Here is a 22,630-nt window from a genome sequence, read left to right as displayed (position 1 = left end):
TTTCAAACCCGCACACGTCCAGCCAAGGCCCTGACCTCCACGGGCTGCACGGGGGTGTGAGGGCAGTTGGGCGACGGACCTCCGATCACATCAGGCGCCGTAGCAGGCGCACCGTGCCTAATGAACTCCCATCCCCACCGCTCCACACAAACCCCACCCCCACATCAATAAGGACGGGGCTCCCTAAAAGCAGTAAGGGCCTTTTCGGGGTTAATGTTTGCCTTGATCTCACTTCAGCATTTAATGCCCCCTCCCTGCCAGCTCTGTCTGAACTTGTAACTGGCTACACTCCTTCGTTCCTGCAGAAGCCTGATCACCTACTGATACTTTGACCTCTTTGTTGTTCTTGGTTTTTTTTCTTAGCGAGCTCACCCGTTTTCCTGGGTTTAGCCAGGAATGGTTAGTCACACACAAATCTTCATCTTCAGTTTTACCTCCTCCCTAAATCGGAGTTCTAACTTACCAGCTACTTTATTTTCTTTTAAGACGCTCGTTTGCGTAGGAGGACGATGTTAATGATGAGGATGATGGTGATAGCAGTGATCATGGTGATGGTGAGAGTGGTGATGGTGTGCTTCGTGATGGGGACAGTGATGATGAGGGTGATATCATCAGGACCCCACCCTGTGGGGGCGCCTCTGAAAAGGGCATTGAGCCAGGAGCTGACCGACGCGAGGACACAGGCTGAGAAAGATCTAAGGAAAGAAGTTTCTAGAAGCACAAACGTTTTGTCGAGGAAAATGTTTCATCCACCACCAACAGCATACCTCCCAGGACGTCAGAGATGATGCTGCTTGAGTTTGTTGACTAGAATATGGCAAAATATAGGGCTCGTGTGGGGTTTCAGCAATATTGTGAAATGACGACCACAAACATCAGATATGCGTCCTTCCCCAAACCGGAAATATTTCTAGCATTAGTGGAATTAATTATGTTTATGGCTGGACTCGCTGTCTAGCTTTTATGTAGAAAAATACTTAAGTTTGAAAATCTAGGAAGACCTTATAAGTTTAATCACCTACATCTGACCCATTAACGTCAGCAAGCCCGCTCCCCGGGACGCGGTAGGCACAGGACACCCTTGCTATAAACAATAATGAAGAAGTGACGAATTTGAAATCGGGGTTGCTTTCCATTCATGTGTGACCACCATCTACCATCTAGTGGTGGGAGAGGGCAACTTCAGGGTGACTTCTTCCGGAGGAGGACAGAGGCAGGGACGGCTGGCCCTCCCTCCGCACGACCACCATCCCTGCATTAGTGCAAGTGTTTGCGACACCTGCCACGTAGCCAAATCCTGCCCGTTACTGGGGGAGGGAAAAGGATGGATACGAAGGGAAAGAAGCCCCTGCGTGACATGCGGGCGCGAGTCTCCGGGGGATGCTGTGCGTTGGAGGTTACGGTTGACGCCCCAGAGTTACCTTCCTGGGACTTGCGCTCTGTTCCTGACGTTGTCAGAGATCGGATCCACACAGGAGCTTACCTGGAGCACACGGGAACATTGGGCTGGGCGTCCAGTCTCCTGGGCAGACCTTGAGATGATTCGGGGGGGAAGGAAGACAAAACAGACCCAGAAGAATGTAAGCCTGCGGGGGAAGGAGGGGGTAAAACGCGGTAGAAACGACAAAGACCCTCGACGGGAGCCAGAGAGACCAAAACAACACTTAGTACCTAAGATTACAAAATACGATGAAACCGCAGACCATCACTACGAGCCCGTGCCGAGCGGCGGTTCGGAACCCACCCCCAGACCCGTTTCCATCCGTATAGACAAGAATTTTGGACAACGTGGTCTCTAAGAGGTTTTCCAACCTTCACGTTCTCTGTCTGATTTTAAGTTAACTTAGGGCAAATCCCTAGCCCAAACCTTAATGCATCTTCGTGACAGGAACGCGGCCTTCAAACGCTTCCTTGAAGAACTACTTGCCTTCTTTCTATGGGGGCTCATCGCGAACCGAAGGGTGGTGACGGGGATCCAATTTTACACGATGCATTAACACGTTCGCCTGCACCGTGCTTAGGTGGAAACCTAACAGAGGCTTCAGCAAAGCTGGAAAGCCATGGGGATCTGGGGGCCTGGGTGTTCAGGAACAGACGTGGCACGTGGTGGGCGGCGAGCCTCCGGGGACAAGGCGGATCAGGCCACGTCGGTGGCCGCCACACCGCAAGGCCAACGCCCTATCACGAACAGGCACCGAGAAACGCTCTGCGCGATGATCTACCAGCCTGTGTTTTAATGAATCCCAGGCATCTCCTTGACTTCAGGCTACAGAGACAACCGTGGGACAGGAGCCAGTTTTATTCTTTGGGAAATTAGCAGGAAGCGGTGGGGTTTCTGAAGCCGCCCGCCCTTCCCTCCCACACTCCCACGCCCACACTCTCAGAGCTGGGTAATTGCTCACATATGTCTTGGTGTGAGGAACCACAGAGCGGGGCCATCTCCAGCAGGATCCCAGTTCCAGGCCGGCACCGAAACACCAGAGGCCACGAACGGAGCCCCCGAAGGTCGCCTGGGCGCCCTCACACCCCCAGGCAGCCTGCGCCGCTCTCACCGCCCGCCTTGCCCCGCATCCGCTGCTCTCGCCACTGCCCGCCGCCCAACAGAAGCGAATCCAGAGAACACCCGCCCTGACGCTCCACAGCGCTGAGCAGAGAGCCCCCTGGAACAGCCCGGTTGAGAGCTGCTGACGGAAGGCATCCCAGCAGGGAAATCTAAAGGCGGGCTGGTGGCCCTAAAATGCAGACCTAAGCGTCTGAGCCTCATTGGGTTTCCGTTAAGTGATTCCTGTCTGCAGACCGCACAATCCGTTCTTCTTCTTCTTTTTTTTTTTAATTTTTTTTCAACTTTTATTTATTTTTGGGACAGAGAGAGACAGAGCATGAACGGGGGAGGGGCAGAGAGAGAGGGAGACACAGAATCGGAAACAGGCTCCAGGCTCTGAGCCATCAGCCCAGAGCCCGACGCGGGGCTCGAACTCACGAACCGCGAGATCGTGACCTGGCTGAAGTCGGACGCTTAGCCGACTGTGCCACCCAGGCGCCCCAGTCCGTTCTTCTTTAATTGTTGTTAAACAGCACTCCTAAGAAAACACATTACATTTCGTTAAGCGTGTGTGATCGGCCTGTTTTTGTCAATCCACCCGAAGTCGGCACGTTTGTGGACGTAAGGAATCCAACTGTCTTGGGCTGGTCAAAAAACTTCTTGGAAAAGGGGAATGACACACTTTTAGTGTGTCAAAGAAGGAACAGAAATTTCCTGATTCATAAATGCGATGCCAGGGTTTTGGAAAGTGGGCACACAGAGACCGTGTTACTTGAGGTCGATTTTATGGAACTGGGAAAAAAAAAATTGTTAACCCAAGTAAATTTCTTGAAAGTAATTCTAACTCATATTTATGTATCATGTTAGAAGTTACAGAATACAGCCCATAAAGACATCTGCCACAATAACACGGGGAGGGAGATAGGATTCAGGGGGCCATCCTTGTATGGCTGTGGAAACTGAGGCACGCGGTTTAAAGCAGCCCAACCTCTCTGCCTTCGAACAACTCAGGGCTCAGTGGGAGAGGCAGATGGTCTACTTGTTTTCAGACATTGTGATAAATGTAGCGAGGGGACCCCAATGTGCGGCGAGAGCCCAGAGGAGAGGCATGTACCCACCCCGGGGTGGGACAGGAGGTACGGGAAAAGAGGGTGGGCCCAGCAGAGGCTTCCTTGGGGGGCGGGGGTCTCATCGACCTGAGTCTTGGAGGAAAGAAGGCAAAGGGCGTAAGCAGAGCAAGGCACCTTCGAGAAACACAAGCCAGGGGGCGCCTGCGTGGCTCAGTGGGTTAAGCCTCCAACTCTTGATTTCAGCTCCGGTGGTGATCTCACAGTTTGTGAGTTCTGGCTCCGCATCAGGCTCTACGCTGACAGTGTAGAGTCTGCTTGGGATTCTCCCTCTCTCTCTCTCTCTCTCTCTCTGCCCCGTCCCCTACCCGAACAAATAATCTTAAAAAAAAAAAAGGAAAGAAATGCAAACTGTTGGTTGTTGGGTGATGATTTGCAAGGCACAGGAAGGAAATCAGCATTTTTCTAGCAGTAACAGAAAATGACTGATGAATTCACTCAGGAGAATAGAAAGATTTAACACGCATTCCAGAACATTCCCGTATGGCCACAGAGGGAGAGTGAATTGGCAGAAAGACCGAGGTGGTTGTTCCCGGGGCTCAGAGAAGAGAGAGACCAGGGCTGGAGCAGTGAGTGCAGGGGAGAGGCTAGATTCCGGTCTGCAGAATGGACAGCTGTGTGACAGAAACAGAAATCAGGACAACCCACTTCTTTTTAGCACAGGGGACCCGCGAGCCGTTGGCCACGCCACTCATGGAATCGGCTTTGCGGGAGGAAAAGCCGAAGAGACAGGCAGCACCCGAGAGCCAGCACACAATCCCGACAGTCCCGTCGAGAGCTCAGGGCTGGACCCAGTGTGGTTGAGGCTCCTCGGGGCGTGGCGCCCACAGTCACCGCGGGGGGACGCTCGGTGGGTCCAGGCTAAGAGACACGCAGGGAAACATGAAACTGGACGGGGAGACCAAGGGAGCGGATGCGGGAAACCAAGCGGGGAGGGAGGCTGGAGAAGAAATGCATGGAAAGCATCCTGGAGTGTGAAGAACGCAACATTCCCATTACTGGGTTTTTAAGAACTGTTATCACTCAGAGATGAAGTATTTACAGTTGCAGTGTCACGACTTCCGGGAATTACTTCAAATATTCCAAACAAAAACAAAAACAAAAATCCAACTGTAACAACGAAGTGAAAGGTAGAAAGTTGTAAATGTTGTACGAAGAATGAATGGGGGTGCGTGGATTTTCCAAAGGACAGTTTGAATAACACGTAGAGCAAAAGGGAAAGAAACCAGGATATTCAACTAAAAGGTCCTTCGTAACCGTAACGTGAGACAATTTAATGCAGTATGTAGGGGACGGGCTTCAAAGCTAGATTTGGGAGTGAAGTGACCGTGAACCACTGTTTTTGGAAGACTGACCTTCCAAGACAGGACAGCACACACTGGATGGAGAGGGGACAGAGGATCACAGGTGGTGTTTTTTGGGGACAGGATGTGTCGAGCATGAAGGAAAGGCCGAATCTGGGAGAAATTGGCTAATGGACGTCCGTGTTCAGTTAGGACACACCTGGAACTCCCAGCCAGGTTCCCAGAAATCCCAATCTGTGTTCACACCCCTGTGTCGGGTCCTAACTTACCTGAGGTCAACCAGGGGATACTTGGGTCCTTCTGAAACAAGGGCTCGGAAATCCAAAACGTCTGGCTCTGAACCAGGGATGGTCGTGGGCCCAGCTCTTGCAACACGGGGATATTGTCAACGTTGACCCCTTACCTTGCGGGACGCCTGCCATGGTCCGCGGGGTAACGGAGGTCTCGGTGCTTCGGGAAGTGGTAACACGTCACATAGAGACTATCGTGGTTACTCACCTGCACGCATTACATCGAGGCAGAAGAACACAGTAGAGAGTGTGCACGCCCAGTAGTCCTGGTCCCCAGTGGTGTGTCCTCAAGTCACCGGCTGTGCCACCTTGAGTAAGGTGCCTTTCTCGGAATTTCTACGTCCTCACCTGCAAACTGGAGTTAATACTGCCGGCTTTGAGGCGTGCTGTGAGGCTTGACGCGAGGCTTGACGTGAGGCACGACGGCTCCCAGCACAGCGGCCGTCCTTGTAGACGTCAGCTCTTTGGATTCGGCTCTGAATTTCCCTGTTGGGACTGAACAGTGCCTCACCCAGATCTAGACGGACAGGATTCACTGCACAAAACTGACCCCGTCCTTCTCGACCCTGCTCTGTCTCGTGCCGAAGCTTCCCCTCAGTCAACCGCTGCCTTGCCCACTTCCAGCTTCTCTGGGTCTCTGAACTCGAAAGAAGGCACAGATACACGCAGGGACTCGGGAGCAGACGTACACAGCCTCTGAAGCGCGTCGGCTTGGCGGGTGCTGGGTTTTGTCCCGGTATCTTGCCCGTGGAAACACACTGCTGACCTCTTTGCCTGACGCCCCGCTTTTGAGGTAACGTCCTCAAGGGATCCTCGACGATGACCTCGATCCCTTTCCTCTTTCAAATCCGACCGTTCAAATGCTCTAAGTGTACTATGGGTATTACCCAGGATGCACTTCCTCTCTTCACTGAAATTCACGGATCACTTTCCTCTCCCCCATGGAAATCTTGTAGATTACCCAAGTCCACTAAGGTTTGAGATCAGATGCAAATTTCCATGCTAACCACCTCCCTCATTTTTTAAAACCGTGTCCAAAGTTTCAGGCTGGTGCCACTGGGTCCTGGCGACACGGAAGCATGCGGCTACATCGTCGTCCTCTCTCTCCGCGTGGGCTCATGCCTCCCCCACCTGATCCCTAGAGCCTGTACCCCTGTGACGTGGCCTCCGCGGGTCTCTGCCTTCCCCCCACGGCGGGGTCCATCCTGCCCATCTTCCTCTCCCAACACCTAGGGGGCCATGGCAGACGCCCAGAATTTGTTGGACGAATTCATCACGTCCAAAACTTCCGGTGCGAGTTCCACAATTTTAAAGAAGCCGAATCTTTTGAGGAGACTTGCATGTTCATGTGGTTGCAATTTACATCTCCGTGCAAGAACCCTGATATTGATTTCCTCGGAAATGAACATCAAGCTTCTGTTTGACCTCTCCCGGGTCAGGAAGCTTGTCAGTTTCAAGGGCAGCCGGCCTTACTGTTGAACGGCCTGACCCTCAGGTGATTCTGTCCCTCCCACTGCCTCGGCATCGCTCTGCAATGCAAAATATGCCCAAGTCTCGACTGGCTATTTCTCCTGGTAGGCCTCCAGTATCTCGAACCACTCACCTGTGCTGTATGAAGTTTTTCTTCTTTAAAAGACACCTCCCCTTTCAATGCCTGTTACCCCGTCCTGGACGCTTTCTGGTTTGTCTCTGCCACCACGCAGCACAGCAAATATTCAATGGCCATCTTCCGCCTACCTCCCAATGGCCAAGGAGCCCCCTGGCAGGATGCCACGTGCTACTTGGTGACCAGGAGGCAGACAGCGGGAGCCCCCTTGCTGGAGGGAGGGGTGTGGCTCCCTGTAGGAATTCCCAGAACCGGAAGAGGACGGAGGAGACCTGGGGAAGTGCCGGGTCGGGTGGGGATGAGGTTTCCTGCGCCCTGAACACTGCTCCTCCCCCGACAAATCTGGGATCAGAAAAAGGCGAGATGCCTCTTGCCCTTTGCAAGCTGGAACTGTTGGCCACCACGTTTGGGGCTGATGCCCTAGAGACCCAATATCCCGTTAGGAGGGGGCTGGGAATGGGAGCCTCTCCATGGGATCTTCTTTAGTTGGAAAAAGGGAAAAAAGCATTCTCATTACGATCTTCGTTGGCTCCTTCCTCTTGCCATCAAGGCACCCGGAGGGGCGTGTGGCACCACTGTCATAGGCGGCCGGGCTCCTGCAGCCCTGCCCCAGCCTCGCAGCCCTGCTACGGCCCTGTGCCCACCCCCCCCCAAGCACAGGGGAAATGAGACTACAAGAACCTGTCACACAGGCCAAGACCAGGGCATTTCATGTTTTCTGTCAATAATGTCGCTAATCTCTTGAATTAACTCACCTTTTAGAAAGGGAAGATCGAGAACATGAACAGCACAGATTAGAAATGCAAGATGGCAGGGGTTAGGGAGGTGCTGCCGTAAATGGCAGGGCGTGTGTGTGTGTGTGTGTGTGTGTGTGTGTGTGTGTGTGTGATGGCCAAGTCCAGTCCCCGCGTCCAGCACAGTACGTGGCAAACTGCAGCACAGCAAGTACTCGGTGGCCATCCTCCGCCCACCTCCCACTGGCCAAGGAGCCCCCCCGGCACGTGGCAGGACGCCCTTGCTACTTGGTGACCAGGAGGCAGACAGCGGGAGCCCGAGGGAGGGGCGTGGCTCCCTGCAGAAACCCCAGGCCTGGGATTTGAACCCGTGAACTCACGTGGCCGTGTCTTCTGGAAGGAATCCCCCACGGGGGGTGATAGAGCCCAGGGCGGGGGGTATCTGCTTTGCCACAGCGCAGTGCTATCAGTTTTTGGTTGTCAGCTGCCTTCTAAAGACCCTTCTCATAAAAGCAGCCCCCCAGGAGGACAGCGGTTCTCGGGAGCTTGAGCTGCAACGCCCCGACGACGAGGGCTGGCTGTGCGGTCTACAGAATATAAAGGCCTTTCGGGGAACCCCTCAACCGGGTGCTCCCACCCCAGGGCACGGAGGGCCAGGCACGGAGCGTGCCATCAGCCACCCCACCCGACAGACGCAGATGCAGGCCTGGGGCTCGCGCACCGTCCGGCTCTCCGTCTTCCCACCACGTCCCTTCCCTTTTCGGCGAGTTGACACACAGCTATACCTTCTACCTTTAAAGCAAACATTTTATCTTTTTAAAGTTGTTAGTGCCTCTGAAGCCCCAAGTTCTGGATACAACGATCTCATCAGACTCAGGGGTTCCTTATGTGTCCATCCTGGACGTCCTGCCCTGCGCGGCTCTAAGAGTAGGCGTGGTGAGTGTATTTGGTGCGGGAAAGAAGAGGTGAGCCAGGGGAGAAAGGAGAAATGCATCGTCTCCTTCAAAAACAAGCAAGCAGTGTGTATGTCCTACAGCCTACAAAAGATTAAAAAAAAAATACTCTGGCCGTCTTGACACATTTTTAGATGAATTATCTTGTGAATCGTGCTAAAACTCCCCTGCTTATAGAAATAAAGAGCACTAACGCTTTGGTGTGTGTTCTTCCAAAAAAATAGAAAACCACAGATCAAGACAGTCAAAGGATTTAAGCCACCTCCTGAAATATGGGAAAAAGGTCTTACAAATCTCTCAAGAACTCCAAGATCTTTTTATTGATTTCAAATTCCAATAGAATGAATATGTTTTATCTAAATATTTTTATCACATAACTGAAACATTGAATTATTTTTTTCAGAAATAGAGTTAAATACATCAATCTAGTTACAAATTCTAATATAAAGAGTACAAAATATAATGTTATAAATTGTATTTAAAAAAAGAAATACAAATTCTATGGTCTTTTGCATTTTACTGCCTCAAAGCATAATTAGCAAAGTTGATGAAGAATGAACAGCCTCCCTCAGTCCCGTCACGCAGGCCCACGGGGGGCTCTGGAGGGCACTTAAACCACCTCTCCACGTCCTGGCCTGTGATTTTTTTTTTTTTTTCTCAGTGAACAAAACGTTCTGCAATTAGAACTCACCAAAGTTAAAAGCAGTAAAACAGCATACGCTCCTTCGTCTGCAAAGTGGGAAGGAAAAGTTAGGCAAATACAGTCCCTCCTTTCTGTACATTACGGAAGCCTCTCAGGGCTTGGCGGGCGATGGCTTGTTTTGCGTTGAAGCAGGATTACTGGTGAGGAGAACGTGGCCATGAGAATCCAGGGGGTGTAGTATCCTCGGGCACAGATGGACAAGCGCTGTCACTTTCCACAGAAAGTGCAATATTTACCCTGTGAGCTGCTCCCGCTTTCTCTCTCTCTCTCTCTCTCTCTCTCTCTCTCTCTCTCTCTCAGTGGGAAGAACAAACAGTTCCCTGAGCCAGCTCCCTGGGAAACACCAGAGAGACACCTGTTACTTCCACATTCCACACTACAGCCATCCTAACCGAGTGCTAAGTCACTATATCTGTGTGTGTGTGTGTGTGTGCCCCCTTACACAGATGTTTCTAGAACGTTACATAACCCGTGACAGAGTGGCCAAGTCTGAAGATGGCTCTTGACACACTGGTCAAAATTGACATCGCTTCACCTGACCCAGCGGCCACGTTTAATTATCAGCCAGAGTGACTTCCTAGAGTACCTTCTTTGCAGGAAACCAGTGTCTTTCTTGGTTTAAAAACTAAATGAGTCAATATCGGAGGGACCTCTCAAAGCACTTAATACTTTGCAAAACTGAAAAGGCAAAATCCACTTGCCTTGAACATTTGTACTGTGTTTAGACCAAGGTGCAACGTATCCGTCTGAGATGCCAAGAGACCTTCGGAAACCGGGCAGGGAAATGGCACAAGAGGGGACCGTCTTCCAGAGAAGAGGCTTGCCCGCCGACTTTTCAGCGAATTTACATGTTCATTCTTCAAATTAAGGAATATGAGTGAATGACCTGAAAGATTCCTACAAGCTCATTATTATTTATGTGTTATTTGAGTTCAACAACGGGTAAGAGACGTGAGCGGGGAGCAGGAGAGGGCGAGGAGGAGAGCCAGACGGACAGAGCCGCGCCGTGAGCAGCGAGAGCGCAGGCGGGGGCGGGGAGATACACCGAGAAGCTGCAGTGTAGACAACCAAACCCTTTATTGTCTAAGTTACATTAGACGCCAACACTGTAAAAATCCTGTTGAGAAACAAGGAAACAGCAGATCGGTAGAGGTAGTAGAAGTCTGTAACAGTCAGAAGGTGACCTACAGGAGAGATCATGCGGAAATTATCATTCGAAAAACAGCGAATCAAAACATATTGGCTAAATAAATAAGAAAACACAAATCATATTAAATACTATGGCCAAACTGACATAAACGCATTAACAAACCAACACGATACTGATGACCAGTGGAAGAAAGAAACCACAGTCAGGCCCGAGAACGCTGCGCCTGCCTTGGAGGGCGGCTTCCTCGGAGGGTCCTAGACGTCTGTGTAGTCACGTGAAACCTACGTCTGCACTCTGCGCAGCGCACAGTTCCGTCAGCTGACTTGGCTGCGCGCTCTTCAACGGGGCCCCAGGCACGCGCCCCTCTCTCCACCGGGCGCCCCCGGGAAGCCGGCTCCCGGGAGGGTCCCTCCAGCTCTGAATGCCAGCTGGGCCCCGGCGTGCCGCTTCTGGGACAGTAAGAACGGACACGACACTTCCTCCCGTGTCACTTTGGGAAGAGAGTTGCTTTTAATAACCAGGACACAGAGAGACAGACAGGACTGAGTCACTAGCCCCTGTGCATTCCTGAACCGTCACTGCTCACGTTCAGCCAAGAAAACGAAATGCAGAATTGATCGCTTTGGGGACCCAGGCTATCAAAGTGATCAAACATAAGTCAACAAAAAGGCGTTTTGCCTTCCAAGGTGAACAGAGGAATGTGTCGCTGCAACTTTGCTCAAAACGACTTTACAGAACGGTCTATTCCAGCTGCGTAACGGTATCTGCATGGACATCCCAATTACACCAACACAACAGATCATTCTGGTGCAAGAATCATCGGGAAAAAAGTAAGAAAGTTACATACACACACACACACACACACGTGCACCTGTATACACATACACGTGTATACACGCGTGTGTGTGCACACACGTGTGTATGTGAGCTAGCCAGTTACGTTCCATGATCTGCAAGTGTCACAAGGTAACCTGAACCGTCAAGTAATTTAAACTCAGTAACAAGTAGAATCCAGAACCAAACATTAACTAATAACAACATCAACAATAATAATAATATAATAATAATTCAACAAATCATCAGAACAGGAAAACCACACGTCAGGGTTTGTGTATGTGCGCGCGCACGCGTTTCAACAAATCTTTGTATCAGAAGCCCGTTTCCTACAAAAAACTGCACGAATCCATTACTGTATTAAGTAAACTGTCGCTCTCACCAGTATTAAAGGTTAGGATAATTTCTGTACATGTAAAATTATTGCTTTTTTGAAAAATATATTTAGCATGCTTGTTTTTAATCCATTTCCTGCCTTTACAAAATTTCACAATTAAAAAAAACCTAGTAAAGCTTTTGCAAAAAATTTCACAGAACATTTTCATTCAAGGCAGCAGTAACTTTTGATAATGCATAAAATCATATGTGCAAAAATCTGAAACTCTCAGAAATATTACCATCACACACAGTGTCACGGTAACAGGAAAAGAAAATATTTATATCTGTGGAATACAATTTTAACTGCATACACTGCACGGTTTAAGATCCTTTGTTACGGGCCTTAACCCCCACCACAAAAACTTGCATTTGCGGGACTGAGGAAGAGGTATATAAAGCCGCCCCCACCCACGGGCCTGGGGACCTCCACGTTCTGGGAATGAAGGAACTCATCCTGAGGAGGGCCCCGGGCCCAAGAAGAAAAGACACCGACTTGCTGGGCTGGTGTAGGGACAGACGGGAAGGGGAGGGAGGGGGAAAAGAAGGTTCCAGAGCACCAGGGCCCCCAAAGCTGCTCAGGGATTCTCCTGCCATCACTAAAACGGGTGTGGACCGGGGGGAGGGGGGGGGGTTCAGTGGCTGGAGAATTCGTGAAGACAGGCAGTTCCTTCGTGAGCAGTTTACAGAGTGTAGCCCTGTTACAAAAAGGTCCTGAGAATAAACAAAGAAGCCTGCTTTTCTTAGTGTTTAACTAGCTCTTTGCCGAAGCAGAACGTACGTCCTCCCCACAGATGTGTTTCCTCCGCGGGCTGGCCGAGCACAAGGGATGGGAGGGACGGAAAGAGCCAACGGGGTAACGCGCACGGGCCCCCCAAGGCCACCGGACAGTCAGGCCCTCGTCACGGGCCCCGCCGTCCCCGGCGCCACCTCCTTCCTGTCCTCCGCGGACTACTTTAAACACCCGCCGCGACAAGGCCGGGCTGCGGCGCCACCGCTCCGCCGGCCTCCGCTCGGCCACCGCGCGTCACCCGCCCAGTCCCCCCCCCCCCCCCCCCCCCCCCCCCCCGCGAGCACAGGCCGCCTCGACGCGGCGCTCGGCCTCTTCGGTCTCTGCCACGCGCACACGAGTCCCCCTCCAGTGTCTCCGACGGCGGACGCCCGTGCCCCAGCGTGCCCGCCGCCACCACCGTCTGGTCTAGGAAAATACGGGCCTGGGGCGGACAGCACACGTGTGCGCGGGAGAGCAGGCACGCGTCACTGCAGGGAGGCCCGTCCTCGGTTATCCTTCAAGGTCGCTCAAGGGACAGGCGCCTCCCGTCGGCCTCCAGGGCCGCGCGGGCCGCTGCGGGCTGTGCGGCGTCCGGTCGGGAGTCCGGTGGCTGTCCTCCGGCGGGGCGGTCGGGGTCACTGTCGGTCATCCACCAGGGGACTGCTCACGGCGGTCACGGGGCACCGGGGTCCACTGGAAACGCGTCCTTAGGTTCCCTTTCCGAGAGGCACTGTCTGGACGGTATCTGGGTTAGAACGGTCTCTCCCCTGGAGGAGAAAAAGCAGACAACAGAAAAGCTCATTTCTGCCTCTTGGGGTCCAAGTGCACTCTTCCTGTTAATTTTCTCACCAACACCCAAGAACGCAAACGATGACCTGCACGCGGCAACCCCGTCCGGCCGCCAGAGACCCCCCCCCCCGACGACCACCCCCCCCCCCCCCGACGTCGGCGGTAACTCACTTCACTCGAGCGGATCTGTTTCTAACTGTGCCCTCCCGCCTGCAGAGGCCGCCTTGGACCATCGTTTCCAGCGGCTCAGAGAGGATCATTAGGCTTCTCTGTTCCGCATGTAAGGAAGGCCAATAACAGCGTCTGAACCAGCTCCGAAGGAAAGGTTCAAGGTGGCCAGATGGAATTGGGCGAGGGTTCCAAAAAAAGCAGAACTTCGCAGTACGGAGCGGGGGAATGACAGTTCCACAACGAGGCTGAATCGGGCCACACAAACACAAAGAGAACAGCACAGCTCTCACGTAGGTCTGTCAGAACCGAATTTCCATAAATAATTACCACGTTGGAAAAACAGAAGGGGCATTCTCAAGTCAAGTGAACTGCAGGCTAAAAATGGGAATGAATGTGAGCCCGTAGCTTTTAGAGAAGGCTCTCGAATGACACGCGAGGCGTCGCTATTTGAACAATGGCGTTTAGGATCTGAGGACAAAAACAACAGTAAGATTAATCTTACTTAACTGCATTAACCTTCGGCTAAAGTCGTGATGAAGTGAAACCTGCCGCTGGAAATTAACATGCACGCACCAACTGGAGCGAGATTCTAACCGGTTTCCAGCGACGCCTACAGGAGCCCTAGAAACAAGTTGGGGGGGAGGGGCTGGCGGACACAGCAAATTAAGTGCTTCTCTTCCGCGAATATCGGCAGAAAACTCCCATTTAAAACCAGCCCTACATTTCGTGACATCTTCCAGCCGAGTCTGAAGGCCGTCAGAAAGATACGCGACGAAAACGTGGGGGTGGGAGGTTGGGGGCGGGCACAGGGGTACAGACAGAAGCTGATCTGAAATGCAGGAAACCGTAACTGAACTCCCTCCAGTAGATGGTGAATTTCCTGCAGTAAACTGAGAAAGAGGTTTCACATTTTTGCCCAGCGACATCACCCCGCGGATAGAGTCAACAGGGTTCTTTCAGAACTGATTCTAGATGCATTCAAGGAAGGAAAACGGCCTTTGGGTTTGCCCAGAGCAAAACGGGAGCGGTTGTTAGCCATTAGGGGGTCGGCCTTGGAAGTCTCTGCGGAGTAACTGTATGTAGCAAACAAACTTGCTGGCGATTCCAAGCCATCTGGACCTTGTACACACAACAGAGGCCACACCCCCGAGGGGCCACCTGGACTTCTCCTTGAGGCCAGAAAACACACACTTGCCCTGGGCAGATACAAAATACCACTAGAGAGTTAGCAGGAAGATGGGCCTCCCTACATCAAGGGCTGAAGGTTTAAATTCCAGAGCTCAGAAAGTTTTAAAAATGTGTATTTTAAAAAGACTGCAAAATCTGGATAACCCTAATTAACTAGGTTGTGAAATTTAGTCCATAAGTCTAGACACACAGATGCCTACTGTTGCTTTGTAATTGAAGGGATATGTTCCAATAGCATCTCATTTTTTTAGGGAGTCATTTTTACTTGTTGATTCTTTGGGACTAACATTTTACTATGTCATACAGCTGTCCTTCAGGCTTTTTAGGAAATGAATGAAATTCATCCGAGAAATCGGGCTAAGGGGAAATGCAGCTACAGAAGCAAGGAGTCCCAGAAACACTTAAATTCAGCGCACACACAGTATTTTTCGAGCACACACAGGTTGCTCTCTCCCTCCTACAAGACAGAGTACTCAGAAAAGGAGAAGCAGGTTTATAGAAAATTTGGCGTTTTTGTTTTTTTTTTTTTTTTTTTTGGCCACCGTGTAAATTGTGGGCTTTTCAGTAACGCTGAAGTACCCTTCTTTAGGGCATTTTGATGTTCTAGGGCTGGACACTGACTTCTGGAACTTGATAAGCCATACGGTTTTCCCTTTTGTCTTTATAAGCTAAGGGAACGCACATGTCCTCGTGTGTGGGGGTTAATGGCATAAACACAAAAAAGCCTGTCCTCCAACCCCCCACACACATGAATCTCTCACCCTTCAGACAGATGGGGACAAGACTTGCATCAGACACGCGGTATAGCGCCCAATGCATGACAACATCACACACAGCACCTCACTGACCAGGACCTCCACCCAACGAACCCCCGCAGGCAGGAGCTCACGCTACGGTGCGTAATTTTAGACAAATCACTCACTATAGTCACAACTTTTCACAGTAGGCTCCACTTACAGAAAAATGGGTAACGTGTTTTAAGATGTCTGCTTGGGTGTTGTGAATAACAAAACCGCTTAGACAGATGCGCTGAATTCTGAAATTTGATCCGTGGTGCTGAGAATCTCGAAGTCGGACGACAAGAGATTCTACACGGACTCAAACACGCCCGCGACGTGATTTCTCCATCGTCTGCGTCATAACATCCGTGGCCAAAAATGAGATAAATTAGGTTGCCATTTATTTTCTCATTTCCTGGTATTTTGATTAATGGAATTATTTCTCCAGCTTAACTATTTTAAAATAACATTTAGAATAATAAGAAATAAACTATTAATCATAGTCTTTAAACTCTGGCAAGAAACCTAAACAAACTGAAACGCCAGATTTCGTATTTCAGCAAAAGTCAGTCTGGTCCTTTAAATCCAAAAGCCAGGTGAGTGCAGGGAGAGAGGGTTAATTTTTCTTGGTTCTAAATATTATTTTCATTTCTGATGTTTAACAACATAATGGAAAAAAAAATTTCTTCCCAACACACACAAAAAGCCTCCTAGGTTCTTTTTTTTTTCGTCCCCCTACCATCCATGGGACAACGATACCCGTATTTCAGCCTATTATTTTCAAAGCATGCTCTTCCTACTGATGAATATCGGTGATTACTAGAAATTAAACATTTCCTGAGTCACAGAAAGCTCTGACAAAGATCCTGAAGGTGACAATAGGCACACAGCTCTCCTCTCGTGTACAATTCTGCTTGGAATACTAGCTCCCTGACGCCTGCAGTTTAAATCACATGACAAGCAGAAGGGACACGGGGGCCTTTATTCCCGAGGGAGGGGGAGAACTACCCCACCGCCACGGCCATGTTCCGGTCATGAAGATCCCTGCACCTCCAGAACCCAGGCTCCCGCTACAGCAGATGCCAAAGGAAGATCCTGCAGAACAGATCCCGCGACCACGAGCTTCCTCCTGGAAACTCTTCCGTTTAACCCACATCTTTAGCCTCTAAGGATCCGGGAATCCTTGCCACTTGGCCTACGGGAGCAACGAAGGCCCGTTAACCAGCGTGCGTGCGGGGAACAGACTGCTGTCAAACACGCAGCAGAAGAAAACGATTTCCCTTCTCCCCAGAGTCTCCGTTCACTCTGACCTAACTGCACCAGACCCATTTTGGCATATGGACCTCTCGCCTGTTAAGCGGTTCACTCGGATGCACGGTACGCTAGGACTTGTCACAATGTCCTAACACAGAAAACCCAGACGTTAACAGGCAAAGCAAGGGCGGCCGGCGTATGGTGGCAGATGTAAAACGAGGTCCTCCCAGCCCAGAGCCGCAAACCAGGCCCCTACGTCGGCGTGGCAAGGCTTTTCTCAAACGACACATTCTCCGTCTAAGGAACGACCAGTCTGGGAAACAAAGCGAGACGGAACAAGAGCCCTTCCAAGGTTCCGACAGAGCTGGGAGACACCAAGGGAAGAAAACGGCCATCGAGGTTGGTTCCCTCGCACGGTCTGCGAGCAGGCTCATTGGCGACGGGCGTGAATGCGCGCATCCCCCAGGTCCACGTGCGTGAGCAGCGCACACCCACCCGTCCCCGAGGCTCCTCCGGTCACCTGGGACGGGGTCGTTTCTGGAGTAACGGACAGTAACAGGTGACTCTCTACCCCGGCGTGGTCACTCCCACCCAAGCACAGTACGTGCTGCTGTCCTGACCTTACCGGGACCTGCGTGGAGTCAGGCGGAGAGCCCCGCTCTCCGTAACCCGGTATCTCCACCGTCTACGGCATCTAGTTCCCCAAAAGTGAGTTGGCTGATCTGCGCCGAACATCCATGCTGGAAGCTGTTAAACACACATCTCCTCCTCCCCAGTCAGACCCACATACTCGGCTCTCCTGCTGGACATCCCTGGCGGGAGCCCCAGGAGGCACCCCAACCTTGGCTCAGACGTGACCTGGAACCACTTGCGTCGGGCTTCTCGCTGCCAAGCTGCGGGCTCGGGCAGGCCTGCTCCCGAGAGCCGGTGGCTGCGGCCAAAACCAGGGTCGCCTGGGTCCCTTCCCTTTGCGCACGTCCCACCGCGGTGCCCGAGAACACCCTTCTGCTCTCTCCCAGCCGCACCCGACCTCAGGGCCCCGTGTCTCTCACCGATCAGCCCCCGCACCCCCACAGCGGTGCTCAGCCGCCTGTCCAGAACTGTCGCAACACGAGACACAGCACCGACAATGCCATCTTCGCTCGGGGCTCCCCGGGGCCCAGAGGACGCCCTCCGTCCTCCAGTCCTGCTGGACTTCCAGGCCCCTCTCACGGAACATGCTCCTGACCCTCCGGGGGGCTCCTGCGGGCAGCCCCTGCCCCTGCACGGCCTTCCAGATGCCCCAGTCTGGGTTCCAGGACCCCCACCGACTGGCCCCCTTGCCTTGCTTTCTTGTCTAAACCACCACCTGCACCTTAAGAAACAGAGGAGCACCTTGTCTGCCCAGTATGCGGGTCATCTCTGTGTCACAGAGCCTGGCACAGGGTAGGTGCTCAGGAAACACGGTCAACCAAGAGTAAATGGCTATTTGAAAACAGAACTTGCATCCATGATGAGCATCTATAAAAGTCCATTAACTGTGTCACATCATAGAACTCCTGCAGGAACAGAGGACAGTGCAGGATTGAAAAACACAAACAAACAAAAACAAAACCCATAATCCACAGTTTCTGAAGTGTCCAGGAGAAGAACGGGACTCATATATCAGTTCACGTTAGCAAAGCACGCCCAGTCGAAAAAGAACACGACTGGGTAAGTTGAAGGACTCCTGTTCCAGACAGCCTCAGGACCTGTAGCATACCCTAAATCTAGCGCAGCAATTGTGATTTTTTTTTTAAAGTACGGAAGCTACAGGATAAGAAAAATACGAAGGCTTAAACCTCTGGGACCGACGTAGTTTTCAACTATCTTGGCAGACACATCTCCTTGGGAATTCTTAAATTCCAAAGTTTGCTAAGGAAGTGGAATTTCCTTAGAGAACCAGAACATTCAGTGGTTAGTCAACAAAAGCTCCTTTAAATCTAACAGAGGACAAAACCGACGAGCAGGGGCCATGACCGCAAACCAGCTGCCACAGTGGGAGAGGCAGATCACTGTGGCGTCAGCGTCACCGGCCTGGGCGAGCGCTGTCCCCAGGCTGGAGGGAAGGACAGCTGATCCACCGAGGGCCTTGCTCAGGTCCTAAGACCACAGCCCTGCACCTCCGTGGACCCGAAGTCACCAGGTCGGTTAGTAGTAAGTGTAAGACAGCAGAACCTGAGTTTACAGAGACAAAGAAACAACAGAAATAAATCTTTTCTCGCTCACAATCAAGGATGAGGAAGGAACAACTGCTAGGAGTTCTCAGCGCAACTCCAACTGGCACAGAAGTAACTTCAAGTACAGTCTTAGGGATTTGCTTTGTTGATCTATTTCTCCCCGTGACAGAAGCATTTTTAAGAGGCTTGAATAGAATCAACACGCAGCAAACAAACTCATGTGTATTCATTCCTGAAGAATCTCGCTGAGTTATTCATACACGTGCCTGGCGCTTCCCACCCCTTGCCAGACACTCTCGTCAAAAAGCCGCGTCTTCGGTAGATTTAGCGGGTCACCTATGTGCACAGGAACACTTTGGACTGACTCCAGGTGCAATCTCAATATGTAATTCTCCACTTACGGTGCGACTTTGTTGTTATTCATCCCACAAACACATCGCGGTGGCTCTTGTCACAAGGGGGTTTATTTGTTAAAAAGGAGAGTGCTACCTAATTCGGACCGAGGTCACATGTGTACGGACACCTTTTAATTCCGGATTCAGAGAGATGTTACCTAGTTCATAAACTGTCAGAGCATCATGACATAAGTTCCGTACATGCTAGAACTGTAGGTTTTATCGAGACAGAGATCACTTACTAAAAACCTGTAACACGTGACAAGGCATTTTGTCAAAGACATCAAGAAAAGGCTCCGAGCAACAGCTAGGAATTCTCAAATTGCCAGAAAACACAAAAACAAACCTCTGATGAGGTAGCGTCCATTCTAAGGTCAGTTCCGTCCTTATAGCAGCGACCCTGTAAAGCTGTTCCATTGCTAACCTTCCCCTCCAGAGAAACAGACCAGAAAGGCTCTTGAGATGCCCTTGGCACCTCAGTCCCCGTCACCGATCTCAACAGCCATACGTCCCACAGACGGGACCGGGGCCACGAGCTTGATCCGTCCCCGACAGGGTGTGGACGCCTGCTCTGGTCGCAAATCATCCACGGGGAGGGTGTGAGGACGTGGGACCTTCTAAGACAGCCCGTGGTGTCTCCCAGCAGAGCACCGCTCACGGGGGATCCGAAGGAGCACCGCCTCAGGGAGAGGATGTGGCCGAGGAACACCACCCCCAGCAGAGCATTGCCCACGGGGGATCCGAAGGAGCACCGCACCAGGGAGAGGGCACAGCCAAGGAGCACCACGCCCAGCAGAGCACCGCTCATGGAGAGTATAAAACTACTGCTGTGGAAAAAGGACAGGGCAAAATGTGTCCTCCAACAAATTTATGCAAAAACATCTGGGGAGAAAAGCATGTGTTTCTTGTGTGCCCAGTCGCCACCTGTTTCCCCCAGTTCCCTCACCCCCAACAAGACCAAGAGGAGCCATGGACCTGCTGTGTCCACATAATTCACGGCCACGACGACCGTCAGCGTCTGTCAATCGCCCACAGACTGTCCTGGAAGGGCTGTGCTCTGAATCAAAGCAACGCAACGTTATTTACACTTGACGTAAGAAAGCGCCGGATGCCCTGGCGAGGAGCACCCAGCACGCCTCTTCCCAGCACCGCAGTGAAACCCGACATCCAGTTAATCGGAAGACCTACTTGTTTGGGGGCGTCTGCGGAGGGGGCGTGGGCTTCAGCACTTCGGGGGCCGTCAGGTGCAAACACCGCTGTGGGACAAGGGACAAGGGGGCGTTAGCGCAGGTCTGTGCCCGCTTCTTCGTGACGCCGCGTTCAACGAGGCCGTTATGATAAAGCGCTTTCACACAAGAGACACGAGTGCCTCGCCTGTGGCCGGAAAACACCAATTTTCCTTCAACACTCACTCGAAGAGACCGGGCTAGTGCTGCCGGGGCTGCTGCCCTCTGCAATGCCGACCTCGCTGGCGAAGGAAGCCACCACTGCCAGGACTAATTCCCAGGGTCTGTGCAAACAGACCCTCCCCCGCATCACTCACCATTTGGCCTCTGTCACTCGGCATCACAATGGCTGGTGCATGCGTCCTTCACACTTCTGATAAAGACCCCACGCCCCCTGTGCCGGGCGGTGTCCCCACACACTGCTCTGGGCACACGCAGTCTCAGGCGAGCTGGGGACACACGGTCCCAGGGCCGCACACCGCTGACCGGGGGAGGGGCCCTGGGTCCCCACCGCGGCAGCCGGTCAGCACCAGGGAGGACAAACTCCCAGCCGTGTGGCACGCTGACAGGGGCACCGTGACATCGTGTGCTGGTGGCGGGAGAATTCATTAGCATGTTTGTTTCCGAGGACCCTGCTCTCTAATGGAAACAGGACACCTGCAAACAGGCTTGTCTCCGATGAGACGCTCAGATGCCAAGGGGGCACCGCCCCGGGCGCCCGACGGCAGAGTCTGGCGCATGACCAACGGGACCAGGCGTCACCTCTCGCCTCTCGTGTCGGAGTCTGCGGCCACGGTCGAGGCGGCTCGGCTCCCCAGCGCCTCCCTGGGGTCCATGGGCGGCCCAGGCCCGCTGGCAGGTGGGGTACCTGTGTGGGCCCGCGTGGGGGCCCTGAGGTGACCGGGCTGCTGGAAGCACATCCCACGCTCCACGCACGCGAAGTCTCCCTGGCGGGCCTGCGTCCGGAGCGTCCCTGGGCGGCGGTGGCCGTGGGTGGTGTCGGGTGGGGCAGTGGCAGGGCAGGGGCGAGAGGAAAGCATCATTGGTCTAACGGTGTGACAGGGGGCACCACAGGCCCAGCTGACGACCACCCAGGCTCTGCCACCAGCCGGCCACACGCGGGACCGGCAGGAAGCGAGAGTCACGGCCCCGGACACCTGCTCCCCAGCGGGGCCTCCAAGCGACCAGATGCCCTCCCGCCATCCACAGCCGCTCGGCAACCTGGGCAGGCTGGTGGGGTTGGCGCCTCGGGGACAGTGAGGCCACAGGCCTGGTCGCCTATCCCCGCTGCGCCACTGACACGGCCCACCGGCCCCTCACCTGTGCCCACACACGCCCTCCAGGGCCGAGACGGACGGGACACCTGGGAATCGCAGGACTTACGGCCCCAGCCCCACATTCCCTTCCGTGGGAAACGAGGTGCAGACGACCCTCACTTGTCTGCGCCTTTCCTGCCACGGGACGTCCCTCCGAAGAAAAGCTAAGAGCTCACGTAGGGGAAGTGGCTCCCAAGGACCTTCTCAGGTTCTCCCCGACCCTCCCTGGTTCTCCCTGACTCTCCCTGGTTCTCCCTGACTCTCCCCGGTTCTCCCCAACTCTACCTGGTTCTCCCCTATTCTCCCTGACTCTCCCCTACTCTCCCTGGTTCTTCCTTACTCTCCCCTGGTTCTCCCCTACTCTCCTCGGTTCTCCCCGACTCTCCCCGGTTCTCCACGACTCTCCCCGGTTCTCTCCTACTCTCCCCGGTTCTCCCCGACTCTCCCCAGTTCTCCCCAACTCTACCCGGTTCTCCCCTATTCTCCCTGACTCTCCCCGGTTCTCCCTGACTCTCCCCAACTCTCCCCAGTTCTCCCTGACTCTCCCCTACTCTCCCCGGTTCTCCCCGACTCTCCTTGGTTCTCCCTAACTCTCCCCAGTTCTCCCCGACTCTCCCCGGTTCTCCCTGACTCTCCCCTACTCTCCCCGGTTCTCCCCGACTCTCCTCACGGGGCTCAACCTGGCGGCAACACAGAAAACAGAAACAGCAACGAGAAAGTCCCTCCTGGAGCAGCACGTGATGTCAAAGGACGCCCACGCAGCCGGGCGTTTCCGGACCTGAAGTCTGATATGTGAGCGCAAAAGCCAAGTGAAAAGGATGACAGATGGTCTCAATCAAATTAGCTGAAAGCAAACTCTCGCTGCTGCCCGAATTCAGAGTGCCTCAACAGAGAAACAGGACACACGATCACTTCGATGCCGCG

At 52.9% G+C, this 22,630-nt stretch overlaps 1 protein-coding gene across 5 annotated transcripts in view; it reads right to left on the bottom strand.

The window, feature by feature from the left end:
* Positions 1 to 8,853: 8,853 nt before the first annotated feature.
* The window catches only part of ZNF516 (zinc finger protein 516), a 124,999-nt gene continuing 111,222 nt past the window's right edge, over positions 8,854 to 22,630 (bottom strand). For 3 of the 5 annotated variants that reach the window (XM_047086223.1, XM_047086225.1, XM_047086226.1), the window contains exons 4-5: positions 20,353 to 20,420; positions 8,854 to 13,157 (exon numbers count right to left, since the gene is read on the bottom strand). In XM_047086223.1, the coding sequence (XP_046942179.1) occupies positions 13,098 to 13,157; positions 20,353 to 20,420 (128 nt within the window). In that variant the 3' untranslated portion in view covers positions 8,854 to 13,097. Of the gene's footprint in view, positions 13,158 to 20,352; positions 20,421 to 21,258; positions 21,364 to 22,630 lie in introns of all 5 variants that reach the window. The other 2 variants (XM_047086228.1, XM_047086227.1) reach the window with 2 other exon arrangements.

The sequence above is a fragment of the Lynx rufus genome, unplaced genomic scaffold (genome assembly GCF_022079265.1).
Source record: "Lynx rufus isolate CCGP_SWC_20201006 ecotype Redwood Valley unplaced genomic scaffold, mLynRuf1.p SCAF_20, whole genome shotgun sequence".
Lineage (NCBI taxonomy): Eukaryota > Metazoa > Chordata > Mammalia > Carnivora > Felidae > Lynx > Lynx rufus.
The sequence above is the reverse complement of the archived record's forward strand: the minus strand, read 5'-3'. Positions and strand labels throughout refer to the sequence as shown.